This window comes from Schistocerca nitens, chromosome 8, assembly GCF_023898315.1.
Source record: "Schistocerca nitens isolate TAMUIC-IGC-003100 chromosome 8, iqSchNite1.1, whole genome shotgun sequence".
NCBI lineage: Eukaryota > Metazoa > Arthropoda > Insecta > Orthoptera > Acrididae > Schistocerca > Schistocerca nitens.
Window position 1 is genome coordinate 208134281 of NC_064621.1, and position 14964 is coordinate 208149244.

The 14964-nt window shown below is 44.7% G+C and overlaps 1 protein-coding gene across 1 annotated transcript in view; it reads left to right on the forward strand.

The window, feature by feature from the left end:
* Positions 1-1749: 1749 nt before the first annotated feature.
* LOC126199490 (lutropin-choriogonadotropic hormone receptor-like) overlaps positions 1750-14964 on the forward strand; it is an 877483-nt gene continuing 864268 nt past the window's right edge. The window contains exon 1 of the mRNA XM_049936411.1: positions 1750-1815. Within this exon, the coding sequence (XP_049792368.1) occupies positions 1772-1815 (44 nt within the window). The 5' untranslated portion in view covers positions 1750-1771. The remainder of the gene's footprint in view (positions 1816-14964) is intronic.

The window sequence follows — 14964 nt, forward strand, 5'->3', positions numbered from 1 at the left end:
ACATCAGAAATTAGCAGTTACTCTATTAAACTTGTAGAGTCTAGACTGTACCTATTGCCCTTGTCTCACTATCCCGCCACTATTCCTACATGTGCTAGTCAGTTAGTTCACTGTATTTCCACAGGGAATGAGTCGTCATGAAAATTACAATTACACATCTCCTAATACAACGTCTGTTACTCTAAAATACAAACATTGGTATTAGAAGTGACTGACAAATCGCAGTCGCACTATTTGAATACGCAGACGGAAGAGCAGCAAGTTTTAAACATAGTTTAGTAAAGTTGCAAATATACGATTGTTCAGATAAACAATTACAGAATCTTGTTATCAATATGAGAGCTTCCTCACATCTACTGAATACTCTATCAGAGCTTGACAGAACACTACAGAAATTTCAAAAACGGAAACCTGTTCCAGATGTCCTACAACTGTTATTTATTTAATTACCGTACAGGATTTCGTCTTCTTAGGTCATCATCAGGTGACAACAAAATATCACAGCTACAGATTCAATGAGATGTGACTTAGAGATATTAGTGATACGTTACTTTTTATACGAAATTCGTTCGCTTAGTGAATAGCGCTTTCCACTTAAGAATTTTTGATGGATCGTCACATATTCTTGTTCGAATATCTGGAATCACTTGAATGGAAATCTCTAGTTAATTCTGATAACGTAAAATGGATTGTCATATTATCATCTTTGTCACTGCTAGTAACAATGCAACGGATTTTAGACCATAAATATCGGCACTTTATGCCAACACAACGAGGTGATCAATATAGTACGCTCTCATTGAACTGTGGATCACCTCAGCTTGCTATGTTGCCTCCATAAAAATTCACCTTCAGACATAAGAATCTCTTCATTTAGGTGTGCCATAACAATACTCAATCTATGGCTCTCCCCAACACTGAAATCCCTGAAAACCGCCTACCGCCTCTCTTATGCAGGCGTTATCCACATATCAAATCCTACTAAAAAAAAAAATACGAAATCAGTGATATAACTCCTGATTAGTATCCACTACACATTTTACAATTTTCACATGAAATGGCAGTGTACAAGACAATAACTAAGTAAATGTATTTTTAACTAACAACAACCACGAATTTATCATTTTACCATTACAATCTTAATCAATGAATGCAACAGCAGATTATGAGTTGTAATGAAATTATGAATGTATTATGAATGATAACGAGACATAACTGGAAACAGCTGATTGTTCAGATAGGTGTTTTACTGAGATTATCTATTCAGGTGATATGATGGATGCATATCCATTAATCTTATATCCTTGTAAGACGGCTTGTATATAATTTAAAAGATGATTTGTAATTAGTGTAACATAGTATATGAGACATTTGCAGTATGACACACAAAAAGAAAAAGTTTGAATGAATATTTTTAATTTTTCCTAGATACTAGTTCTGACAGCTATGGTTTAGATGAAGAGTCACTAATAACATTCACAGACTTCATGCAGCTTTCTGATTAACAGTACAACAAATATGTATCTCTTTCTTAATAACTACATAATTTAAGGACATAACATACGAAGAATGCAGTGTCCTACCAGTCCCCCCCCCCCTCCTCTCTCTCTCTCTCTCTCTCTCTCTCTCTCTCTCTCTGTAATACACACACAGTATCTAGTAACATTTTAACTGCAATTGCCGTTTTGTGGAGGTACTTGTGCTGTGAACTTTATTGACTCGGTGTTTCCCTTTTCGTTTCAGAGATCTCAGCGGCAACAACATCACAGACATGAGGGCCGAGACATTGTCTCAGGTTCCAGAGTTGGAGGAGCTGTGAGTACCACATTATCGTTACTCATCAATGCCATGACTGTATTTCAGTGCTATTCTTTTCTTTCTTATCGCAAGAAGAGAGAGGAGTAAAACAGCGCCATTCAGTCTAAAATTAAGACCTCTCTCCGAGAACTTAATCACGAGGTAATTACCAGCTTTGCTAATGCAGTGGTGTAGATAACCTAGCGGCGACTTAAGCTACCTACGGAGATGTAACCATATGTTTTAGATAGAAGATCAGTTGTAATAAGTCAGAGCCAAGGTGAACTGCAGAATTACAGAAAGAAAAAAAAAACGAAAGAAACAAGATGTAGAACAAAAAGATGAAGCTGAAAAACAGAGAGGCCAAGGATTTAGAGAAGTAGATGGTGACTGTAGATTCGCGCACATCTAGAAGTAATCAAGTACGTTTTATTTCATAACCTCACACACATCGCTTATAACATAAACGATGAATAGTTGTCCTGTTCAGTAATGCAAACACGAACATGTTTATCATGTTTCAACCTACTTTGCGAGTCACGTTGAAATTGCTGTTGTTAATCTCCGTTTTTATGTTAATTTTTAATTCCGCTGGTGTATACCGTCTGTTCGTATATGCTTTTTAAGATAGCCCCAAATAATGAAGTTTGGAGACGTTAGATTGGGAGAATGTGAGAGCCATAATCCTTTAGAGATGATTCACTCACAAAAATTCGTACAACTGTACAACACTGGAAGCGAAGGAAGCGTGAGTGCGGACGACCCCAGAATTTCCATTAGCATCGAATATTTACTCCCAGGCAGAGCATTTTGTACCTCGTGATGTCCACCTTAATCTGACAAGTCTTATTCCGCGATTTCATTCTATGCGCCTCTCTGTGGGAAAATATAACGTCGTCTGTTAGCGGCCTACTTATTGAACAATTCCTTTCCGATCTTGATCTGTATCTTCGTAATGATGGCGCCGCAACACACTAGAGTGCCTCCCGCAAAAAAATCCTCCTCTAATATTGTGACTGCGTCACAGTATTCGCTGTACGACAATCTTTGAGACAACTATCTCCTTCCGGTGCTACTGTCATTCCATTCCCCCCCCCCCCCCCCCCCCAAAAAAAAAAAAAAGGTTGGGCTCCCATAACATACAACTGGCCATTGTACGCTTCACGGTGATCCTCGGAATCCGCGCAGTAGATATGACGGTAAGATGTCATGCAGCCTCCTATGGGTTATGTAAACAGGTTGACGAAAGTCGAGGGAACCTTTGTCCAAAGGGTAACATTCAAGGCCCAACTCCTGAAAAAAGTACAAAAAATTAAAAAAACTTCATTCATGCGTGCATTTCTTATGCATCTGACACGTTCCACATCATAGCGTTACCGTGAGATTGATCAATGGAACACGTAAACAACTACCTAACTAACCAACTGGAAAGTAGGTACCTGGCAGAATGGTTGGCGCAACAGTGCAACAAGTCGTGGACCTTATCAACCATTCATGTGTCATAGAAAACGCTTAGGGCTCGGCCATATAAACCCTAGTCAGGGTATGGTAAATTTTCTAAAGCGACACAGCCCAAGTTACCTGTACAGGTTCAACAGGTAAAGACAGTGGCGTCTGTCAGTGTGGTCTTACAGGCACACTTTCCCACATTATCCTCACCTATGACACCTATAATATAATTAGGGAACCAGTAGAGACTAACCATTGTACGAATTTATAGGAAATAATGAATGATAGACAATAATTGACTATGCTGCTGATAGGATTTCCCAGCATGAACGTACAATTTGCCACGGTGCGGCAATCACAAAATCCTTCACATCCATCACGGCATCACCATAGGAGTGTCAACAGGGATAACAAAGTTCTAGCGAATCCATCTAGTGTTGTGGAAGATGTTGAGTTACAGAATGTCTGTGTGTGACCAAGATCACAGCGAGACATTACGCAGAAGTTGCAGTACCACATCAGTCCAACGTTTGTGCACCTTCCATTTCTACCTTGGCTATGGAGACAACGAAGTGCGCACTGGAGGGAGGTTCATAACACATAAAATGTAAAAAAGACTGATTCAAACACAAAACAATAATAATAAATATTAAAAAGTGATTACCGCAGCATAAAAATAATGATAATGTGCTCTGATGCCATTCCATAACATATTCACTTTCATGTATAAACTAGCCCCTGTAGCTTCTCCCATGTATGTTTTCAACACACCTCCTCCTCCCTCTCTCTGTGTCCATCTCTTGCTCCCTCTCTGTCCACCTCATCATCTCTGTCTATTTCTTCATCTTCTCCTCCCTTCTCTTTGTTCATTTCCTCTACTCCCCTTCTGACCATATCCTCTTTCCCAACTCCCCTTGACAATATTCTTCTCTCTTTCCATCTCTGCTTCCTCCTCTTCTTTTTCATCTCAACCTGTCTCTGGCCATACTCTTTGGCACATGCAGCCCCTGGAACACAGTTATATGAAGCAGGCTGATACTACTCCCAAAACACATCTGTCATGTGGGGTTGGCTAGACAAAAGGAGCTTGAAAATCATTTATTTGCCTCCTTCGCATCCATTGTGTCCAGTCCAAAATTTGGAAATAATTCATGAAGACATGCTGCAGTACTTCATGTACTGTGGGGGTGGACAGCCATCATGTTGGTAACACAGATCCACCTAGTCTGTGGGGGAACATCTTCTAGCATACATGGAAGATGGTCTGTTAGGAGGCTGCAATACTTGTGCATGTTTAGTGTTCCATCTATGAAAAATGGGACTATGAGCTGATGGTACATGCCACGAAGCAAAGCAGTTCCACGAAGCAGGACAACACTACTCCAACATGACATGCCTGTCACACAATGCAGCTTGGAGATCTGGGCCAAAAATTCCATTTCTTGCCCCTGACGTGTAGGCTACCCTGCAAAGCAATTTGTTTTGGCAGGTCGAAACTGCTCCCATGCAACATATCTGCCATGTGGGACCGCCCATACATCATATTATTATTTATAATTTTATGCTGATATGTAAATTTGTAACCAATCAAAATGTAACAAGTTTAAAAATTATTAAAACACGACCTATTATACAAACAGAAAGAGTGGGTGTCATGGAAGTAAGAAAATGTACATCTTTGCTATCACATTTATCCCATCTCCATCAGAGTATCGACAAATTTGTCAGAGATATCTCTTCTGCAATTATCTGCACTGCTGCACCTGCTATACCCCTTTCTACTGCCTGGTGCCGTGGTGGATGAAAGACACTCAAACAGCTATTCAGGAGCATCGAAAGGCCTACAGCATCTCAAATGACATCCATTACGCATTGTCCTCATCGTTCTTAAGTGATACTGTGCAAAGAATCACAACCTAATTAAAAGCAATAAAAGGAACTCTGGGATTGTTAGATCTCTTCCTCAGAAAGATAAGTTTTTATGCAGTTGCGGCCCAAGTTCCATAGTCTAAGAGGTCGTTAAAGATCGACAATAGTTCTGGGTTTGCCCCTTTTTGCTGAACACCTCACGACCTCTTTGAGAGAGCGTCAGTGTCCAATATTTACCCAGCTACATACTGAATGTGTAAAACAGAAGCTGCAGATGTATCTCTGTACTCTGCCCCATGTAAACCTGAATTACATAAAGAAACTTTTACTGACTGAGATCTACTTCAGAGTCTTCTAAAGTCTTGAGTCAGTTCATATCATGTTATCTAACATCTAGGTGTGACTCACAAACTTCATCCACCCAGCTTTTCCTTCAGAGTGGAAGGTTACAGTCATCTTAATTCTTAAAATAGGCAAACCCCCAACGTCCATCGATAGCTAACGACCTATTATCCCAACAGAGGGCCCTTTGTCCTCCATCAGTGTGATTTCAGAGATGGGCAATCCAAAACTGTCCATCTGGTTACATTGAAAACAGCAGTCCATCAGGCATCAGCAGTCCGTTGCAGGTTGCACAGAGAAGACAGACATCTGAACATTGTGAATGGAACATCAGAGAATGTTCATGTCTCAGACGTACTGTCCCACTGGCTCTACATGACAATAGAGCAACTATGTTTCGGGCAGTGTCATGTGCGAATGCCGGATGTATATCATCGTTATCTAAGGTAATTTGAGGTTTGTTCAAAATAGGAACAGTATCCTCCAGCCCACATTCCAGCCCTACACTCAACATTTGGGTGAGAGATACGTCTTTCAAGATGACAATGTTGGAGCACCTACATCATGAACACCTTCCTCCAGCTGCCAGAAATCAACCGAATGTCTGTTGAAGCAAATCCTATTGAATATGCTTGGGTCCCATGGAGATTTGCAGAAATCCTCCTTACATAGTGGAGGATGAGTAATGTTGGCCACAGTCGAAGAGTGACACAAGCGTGAGCACAGAAGTGTTGGTCACCTTGTAGGCAGCATTTGCAAGGAGATCCAAGAATGCCCGTATTCGTGGTTGGGTTCTGGGAGTCACAATTCCTTACTTTCTTCCCCATGCTTCTCTCGCAAATTTAGTGTGCTGTCACTCCTCCTTTTCACACAACATAGTTCCCAAGAATTTACTAATAATAACGTATGTAGGGTGTTTGACTATTATAGATACAAGCGGAAGACGTTAGTAAAGGACAATGGAACCATCAGGTAATCCTAATAAACACAGGTCAGGAAACCAATGCTTTTCCCGGTACAACATACTACAACTGAGTACAGGAACACGTTGTAATACAGTCCCCGAGGGTCCAAACTGCACGTTTGCGACTGTTGGTTCCGAATCGGAACATGTGTAAAAATGTAAAATCTAAATATCACACGTTGCACAATCTTTGTATCCATATTTGTAACTTGTTCAAAGAGTTTTGTGTGTAGCTTCTCAAGTCCCATAGATATTAAGCGTTAAACTTTGTATATTGATTGCACTTTTGTTTTCCGAAACTTTGTGTGTACGATGTGAATTTCAGTTTCAAAGTTTCTGATAGAGATGTTTATGTGTTATGTTTGTCTTATACTGTACTAAAACAAAAGCGGTCATATTATACAGTGTTAAATGAGTAATCATTTTTTTTAACTCTGAGAACTCTTTGAAGAAACAGTGTTCGTTTAATAGTATATTGAGGATGAAATAGATTTTCATTGCGGATGTTCATAGTTACTTAGTAAACGTACACTGCTCAACAAGAGCATTATGACCACCCACCTATTAGCCTGTATGCACAAATTTGGCACGGATAATAACGGCGACCTGTCCTGGCATGGAAGCAATGAGGCCTAGGTAAGTCGCTACAGGGAGTTGGCACCCAATGGACACACAAATTCCGGGGAGGGTGGCGATGAAATCTGGTGTCACGTTCAGTCACATCCCAGATGTGTTCGATCGGGTTCAGATATGACGAGCTGCTTGGTCAGCACATCAATTCGAACTCGCAACTGTGTTCTTCGAACCATTCCGTCACTCCTCGCCGTGTGACATGGCGCATTATCTTGTTGAAAAATACCTCTGCCGTCGGGAAACATGGTCGGCATGAAGGGGTGTACGTGGTCTACAACTAGTGTACGACACTCCATGCCGTCATGGTGCCTTGCACGAGCTCCACTGGACCCATGGATGCCCACGTGAACATTCCCTAGAGCACGATGGAGCCACTGCCAGCTTTTCTCCGTCCCGCAATGCAGGTGTCAAGGAGTTGTTCACCTGGAAGACGACGGATTCGCGCCCTCCCATCGGCGTAATGAAGAACGTATCAGGATTCATCAGACCATGCAATGAAATGCCACTGCGCGAATGTCCAGTGCCGATGGTCACGTGCCAATTACAGTCGTAGCTGCCGATGTCATGGTGTTAACATTGGCACAGGCGTGAGTCGTCGGCCGTGGAGGCATATCGTTAGGAGCGTTCGCTGAACTGTGTGTTCCGACACACTTGTACTCTGCTCAGCATTAAGGTCTGATATTAGTTCCACCAAACTTCGCTGCCTGTCCTGTTTTACCACTCTGCCCAGTCTATAACGTCTGGAATACGTTCAAATGGTTCAAATGGCTCTGAGCACTATGGGACTTAACATCTGAGGTCATCAGTCCCCTAGAACTTAGAACTACTTAAACCTAACTAACCTAAGGACATCACACACATCCATGCCCGAGGCAGGATTCGAACCTGCGACAGTAGCAGCAGCGCGGTTACAGACTGTAGCGCCTAGAACCGTTCGGCCACCACAGCCGGCCTGGAATCTGTATTGATGATGATGATGATGGTTTGAGGGGTGCTCAACATCAAGGTCATCAGTGGCCATACATGTTTCCAGTTACAATCTCGCCACTTACCTAATGATGATGAGATGATAGGACAACACAAACACCCAGTCCCTGGGTGGAGAAAATCTGTAATGAGGTGTGGCTGGCCAACGTCACGAGGTCTGAATGTGGTTTCACCTTACTTTCGCCACGTGTTAAGACACTCATCACAGCAATCCTCAAACAACCGACAAGACGTGCAGTTCCCGATATACTCGTGCCGACACTCCGCGCCGTCACAATATGCTCTCTGTCAGACTCTTATCCCCCACCTTCTCCGTTCTATACACGGACAGCACGGTGCGTGTGTCTGACTAGCAGTCATTCCGCACCAGGTGACGTTACTATTCCTGGACGGGCTTTTATAGGACCATAAGTTTTTAGTGGCTCGGTGGTCATAGTGTTTTGGCTGATCAGTGTAAGTGTCTGGAAGTAATCAGCTTAAACAGTTCACTTTCTTCCAACTGTGAACACTATACGCCTTTTTGCCGACGGTTGTTGGCAAAACAAAAATCTAATCATGATGGGTATGGTGAGTAAGTTGTTGGCAACTGAAGCATCAACCCAATTAACAGGTGGTAATTTTTCCAGAGACCGGCCACTTGCATATGTCTCTAGTTTGAGTTTTTGGTCGTTTTCTGTCCTCCACTTTGTTACTTGTTCTGTTAAAAGATGATTCTCAACTTGCAGTGCAGAACACTTTATTAACTGCACAAGATCACAATGAAGTTTGTCCCGGAAACAAAACTAAAAGATTGTCCATGATCACTTGAGAATAACAAAGTTAACTGGCATGATACAAGTCGGACGGGAAATGTAATCCTTATGGCCGTTGGGCGGTGTCCGTGGGCGACCACGCCACGGAGTGTAGCGTAGCGAGCGGAGAGTCCTGGCTTGCGTCAGCGTGTTTCGTTTGATGCACTACTAGTGTGGTCGGCTACTGGCACGGAACTGCGACAGCAACTGAACTGACCTGCTCGATCTGCTGTCTTCTCTTCCTAGCTGTGAAGAGGGTAAGGTAGTGTTTACCATTGGGCATTTACTGCAACAGCAGTTTGTATTACTGTTCATTTATTTTTTCAGTGTACTAGTGTGTCGTCTCGTGAGCGATAGTGATGTGTCTCCAGGGTCGACCTTACTATTTCTCAAGTTATGCCTCGGGCCGCCGAAAGCGGTCTCCATCATTACGGCGGCAGATTTGGTGGATAGTGGAGAGGGGATTCCCTTGTCTTCTCGTACAGCCTGAGGGCATGATGTTGGAAGCGGGCAAGGACCTCAATTTCTTGTGTAGAGGTTGAGCTGGAAACCGTCGAGATACATATCTTCTGTAGGGCAACGTTCTGCGTCTGCTGGAGAGAGGCTAGGTGGTAGCTAGCCACTGTGCACCGTGCGTCACAGGCATAGTCCATGATGGGGCGGACTCAAGCCCAGAAGAATGTGAGGCCACAAGTCGACCGGCAAGGTGAACCCTTCATGCATGAGTGCGCCATGTAGTTGCTGCACCTTCCATTTAACATCGCGCACGTGCTTTTACCAGGCGAGCGTAGGATGAAGGGTGACGCTAAGGCACTTTCCACCATCAGTCCGCTGTATAGGCTGCAACTGCTACCACTTCCACTGGACGAAGTCCCTTGGCAAAAAGTACAGCTGGGTCTTAGTCGCATTCAAGCTTATCCACCACTTCGCTGCCCAATCCTGAACGCGCCTCCTGAAAGCGTCAGTGTATGATTAGCGACCAACGACTTGTCGTAAGGACTGTGGTGTTGTCTGCGTAAACCGCCCGAGCAACTTGAAGGGTCCTGGATAGGTCCTAGGTGTAGACCGACTCGAGGACCAGCCCAGGGACGGATCTTTGTGGGTCACATGCCTCGATGGGACGGACGGTAGAGGTGGCCTCACCTGTTTGGATTACGACTGTCATCTCCTGAAGATAAGTTTTATAAACGTAGTGGCCATGGAACTCAAAGAAGAAAAGTTTGTACAGTAGTTCCTGGTGCCAATCGCGGTCAGATGCTCGCCCCACGTCCAAAACGAGACCTCCACAGTATTCCCTATAGTTGAAGGCGGTTGTTATCTCTTCAACCTCTTGAAGGATTTGGAAGTTGGTTGAGTGTCCATCTCTGAACCGACACGTTCCGGAGGTAGAATTCCATCTTCTGTAACTTACTGAGAGAGCCGTAGTAGCAGGATTAGTTCAAAAAACTTGCTCAGAAAGGGAAGTAGGCTAATCAGCAGATAGTTCTAGGAATCTGCTCTGTTTTCTCCTGGCTTCGGAACAGCAACAATAAGTCTTCCATGGCTGAGGGTACGGCGTCAGCCTCCCGAAACACCGGCTGAGGATGCGGCTTTGATCTTTTTCTTCAGAGGAGAGATGGTGCGGTGCCGATCCATTGATTGCCGTATTGTTACCGATTCGAAGTGATGAACCTATGTTTCATCACCTTTGGTGATTTTGGACAAAAAATGGTCTCGATCAGCCTCGTGGCCGCGCGTGGTAGCCGCGAGGTCTTAGACGTAGCTACAAGGTTCGCGCGACTCCTCCAGTCGGAGGTTCGAGTCCTCTCTCAGCCAAGGGTGTGTGTATTGTTCTTAGCGTAAGTTAATTTAAGTTAGATTAAGTTGTGTGTAATCCTAGGGACCGATTACCTTAGCAGTTTGGTTCTATAGAAACTTCAGCGGGGACACACTTTGAGTACCCAACTGGTGGACCAACAAAGACGTCGAGCTGAGCAGCAAGGTGTTCGAGTGTGATCCGTCAATGACCTCGAATGGGAGTGTCCGCAACTCCAAAACCGCATGAGCCACAGCTGTGTTCGGGCGGCCGCCACGCAGGAGATTGGACTGGTTTGTGCGATCTTCTTGCGATGATGACAGACGCGTCTCTCAGCGATCCACCGTGATTTTATTCACTGCCAGGTTTCTGTAGCCGTTCTGCATGAACCTAAGAATATCTGCGCTGCTCTGGTTTTGCGCCAATGGTACTGGTCTGCTCGGCACGCACCTCTGGTACAGATGCCATTTTGGAGGATACGTATAGCACGGCCACCTATCTAAAGTTTGTGAAACTATATAGGGGCTGGAGTGGGAATACTCCACGACATCCCGAAACAAATTCCGCATTTTTTCAACTGAAACTATACGAGAAAATAAATGTCTTTCGTTACTTGTTATACCCTCCTTGTAGTTCCATAGATTTAAAATTTTGTAATCATTGGAAAACTTTATGCCCGCCGTATACAGGTGGTAAATTTATTTACTAGGGCATAAGCTCACTGTAAAGAAGGCAAGTGCCAGAACTACAAAAGAAACGAGATATATACAGGGTGTTTCAAAAATGACCGGTATATTTGAAACGGCAACAAAAACTAAACGAGCAGCGATAGAAATACACCGTTTGTTGCAATATGCTTGGGACAACAGTACATTTTCAGGCAGACAAACTTTCGAAATTACAGTATTTACAATTGTCAACAACAGATGGCGCTGCGGTCTGGGAAACTCTATAGTACGATATTTTCCACATATCCACCATGCGTAGCAATAATATGGCGTAGTCTCTTAATGAAATTACCCGAAACCTTTGACAACGTGTCTGGCGGAATGGCTTCACATGCAGATGAGATGTACTGCTTCAGCTGTTCAATTGTTTCTGGATTCTGGCGGTACACCTGGTCTTTCAAGTGTCCCCACAGAAAGAAGTCACAGGGGTTCATGTCTGGCGAATAGGGAGGCCAATCCACGCCGCCTCCTGTATGTTTCGGATAGCCCAAAGCAATCACACGATCATCGAAATATTCATTCAGGAAATTAAAGACGTCGGCCGTGCGATGTGGCCGGGCACCATCTTGCATAAACCACGAGATGTTCGCAGTGTCGTCTAAGGCAGTTTGTACCGCCACAAATTCACGAAGAATGTCCAGATAGCGTGATGCAGTAATCGTTTCGGATCTGAAAAATGGGCCAATGATTACTTTGGAAGAAATGGCGGCCCAGACCAGTACTTTGTGAGGATGCAGGGACGATGGGACTGCAACATGGGGCTTTTCGGTTCCCCATATGCGCCAGTTCTGTTTATTGACGAAGCCGTCCAGGTATAAATAAGCTTCGGCAGTAAACCAAATGCTGCCCACATTCATATCGCCGTCATCAATCCTGTGCACTATATCGTTAGCGAATGTCTCTCGTGCAGCAATGGTAGCGGCGCTGAGGGGTTGCCGCGTTTGTATTTTGGATGGATAGAGGTGTAAACTCTGGCGCATGAGACGATACGTGGACGTTGGCGTCATTTGGACCGCAGCTGCAACACGGCGAACGGAAACCCGAGGCCGCTGTTGGATCACCTGCTGCACTAGCTGCGCGTTGCCCTCTGTGGTTGCCGTACGCGGTCGCCCTACCTTTCCAGCACGTTCATCCGTCACATTCCCAGTCCGTTGAAATTTTTCAAACAGATCCTTTATTGTATCGCTTTTCGGTCCTTTGGTTACATTAAACCTCCGTTGAAAACTTCGTCTTGTTGCAACAACACTGTGTTCTAGGCGGTGGAATTCCAACACCAGAAAAATCCTCTGTTCTAAGGAATAAACCATGTTGTCTACAGCACACGTGCACGTTGTGAACAGCACACGCTTACAGCAGAAAGACGACGTACAGAATGGCGCACCCACAGACTGCGTTGTCTTCTATATCTTTCACATCACTTGCAGCGCCATCTGTTGTTGAAAATTGTAACTACTGTATTTCGAAAGTTTGTCCGCCTGAAAATGTACTGTTGTCCCAAGCATATTGCAACAAACCGTGTATTTCTATCGCTGCTCGTTTAGGTTTTATTGCCGTTTCAAATATACCGGTCATTTTTGAAACACCCTGTAGATCTCCTGAAGTCAAAGTCAATGAGTGAGTGAGTGATAGTTTGGGAGGGACAAGGACAAAATTGCATTTAAGCACAAAGCACCTTCCAAGCTGTTAATGTATGAGGGTGAGTCAAATGAAAACCTTAAATTTGTGATAACTAAATTTGTAATAACAAATCGAAATTTGGCGCCGTCATCCTGTAAGTTTGTAAGCGTGCTACAAACATCGTGCAGAATGGCCTGTAGGTGGCAGCATAGTGCAGATGCACACATACCGTCGCAGTATCAGTATAAAGATGGCCGCCCCACTTGCGACTTGCACCAGGGAAGAACAGTTATTCGGTTTTTGCGTAGTGAAGGTGTGAAACCTGTTGCGACGGATGAAGGTTCAGTACGGTGATCCATGTTTGTCACAGCAGCAAGTCTACGAATGGAGTAGGAAGTTCGCAAATGGTGTGACTTCAGTGGAAGATGCTCCTCGTCCAGGTCAGACACAACGAGTTGTGACTCCACAGAACATTGCAGCAGTTGAAGCCATAGTGAAGGAAAACTGCCGAGTGACACTTAATGACATTGCAGCATGTTTACAGATTAGTCACGGGTCAGCACACCACAATGTGCATGATGTGCTCCAGTTTCAGAAAGTGTCTGCAAGATGGGTGCTACGGCAGCTGACTGCTGAAATGAGAGAACGACGTGTTGATGCTTGTGAAGAACTACTTCGCCGCTTTGAACGAGAAGGTGATGGCTTCCTTGCAAGAATCAAATGGCTCTGAGCACTATGGGACTTAACATCTATGGTCATCAGTCCCCTAGAACTTAGAACTACTTAAACCTAACTAACCTAAGGACATCACACAACACCCAGTCATCACAAGGCAGAGAAAATCCCTGACCCCGCCGAGAATCGAACCCGGGAACCCGGGCGCGGGAAGCGAGAACGCTATCGCCTTGCAAGAATCATTACTGGGGACGAAACCTGGGTTCACTTCCACCAACCGGAAACGAAGAGAGCGAGCAAGGACAGGCGCCATTCCCCATCACCAAAACTAAAGAAGTTTCGAACAGAACCATCAGCAGGGAAGGTTATGCTGACACTCTTTTGGGACGAAAAGGACGTCATTTTGGAGCATTACATGCCTAGAGGGACCACTGTCACCAGATTCCTAAAAAAAATCATCTGCGGCCAGCAATCAAATCAAAGCGACGTGGATTGCTGTCAGCAGGTGTCCTTTTGCAACGTGACAATGCAAGGCCCCCACACTGCCCGTACAACATTTGCAACAATCACAGACCTGCATTTTGAGTGTCTTCCTCATCCACCATACGCACCAGACCTTGCCCCGAGTGATTTCCATATGTTTGGACCACTCAGAGACGCAATGGCAGGATAGAAGTTCCATTCTGATGAAGAGGTACGCCACGCGGTGCATGACTGGCTGCGCGGACTACCAAAAGACTTTTTTTCTAAAGGAATTTATGGACTTTGTAAGCACTGGAGGACTTGCATTGAACGTGAGGGAGATTATTCTGAAAAGTGATACAGCTTTGTACCACTTCTGCACCATATATAATATTTAAGGTTTTCATTTGACTCACTCTCGTATGTTGAGACATGCACCATTTAATTCCAGTGGTTGGGTATACCACACCGCGTGACCCCATGCTGCCTATCGAAATTGAACCAATATAACACGGCGCGGACGGCTGCAGGGCTGGTAGTAAAACAGCCGAGGCAGGCGGCGACTGCGTGCGTGCTGGCAGAGGGAGAGCAGACCGGACCACAGCAGGCCACAGGGTGGGGCAGGGTTTGGGCAGAGGGTTTGTAGCCGGCCAACCCCTTAATCCGCGGCCTGCGCGGAACTGCCGGCCCGCTCACTTTATGAGGGGTGGCGCTATCTGGCCGGCCCGCCATTGTCCGCACACGCACGCTCGACCTGGTTCCTCCTGCCCGGCTGCGCTCGCCCGCCTGCGCCGCACAAAAGCGCCCGTGTATAAAAGATTCCACTTGTTAGAGCAGTATCAACCACAGCGTAAG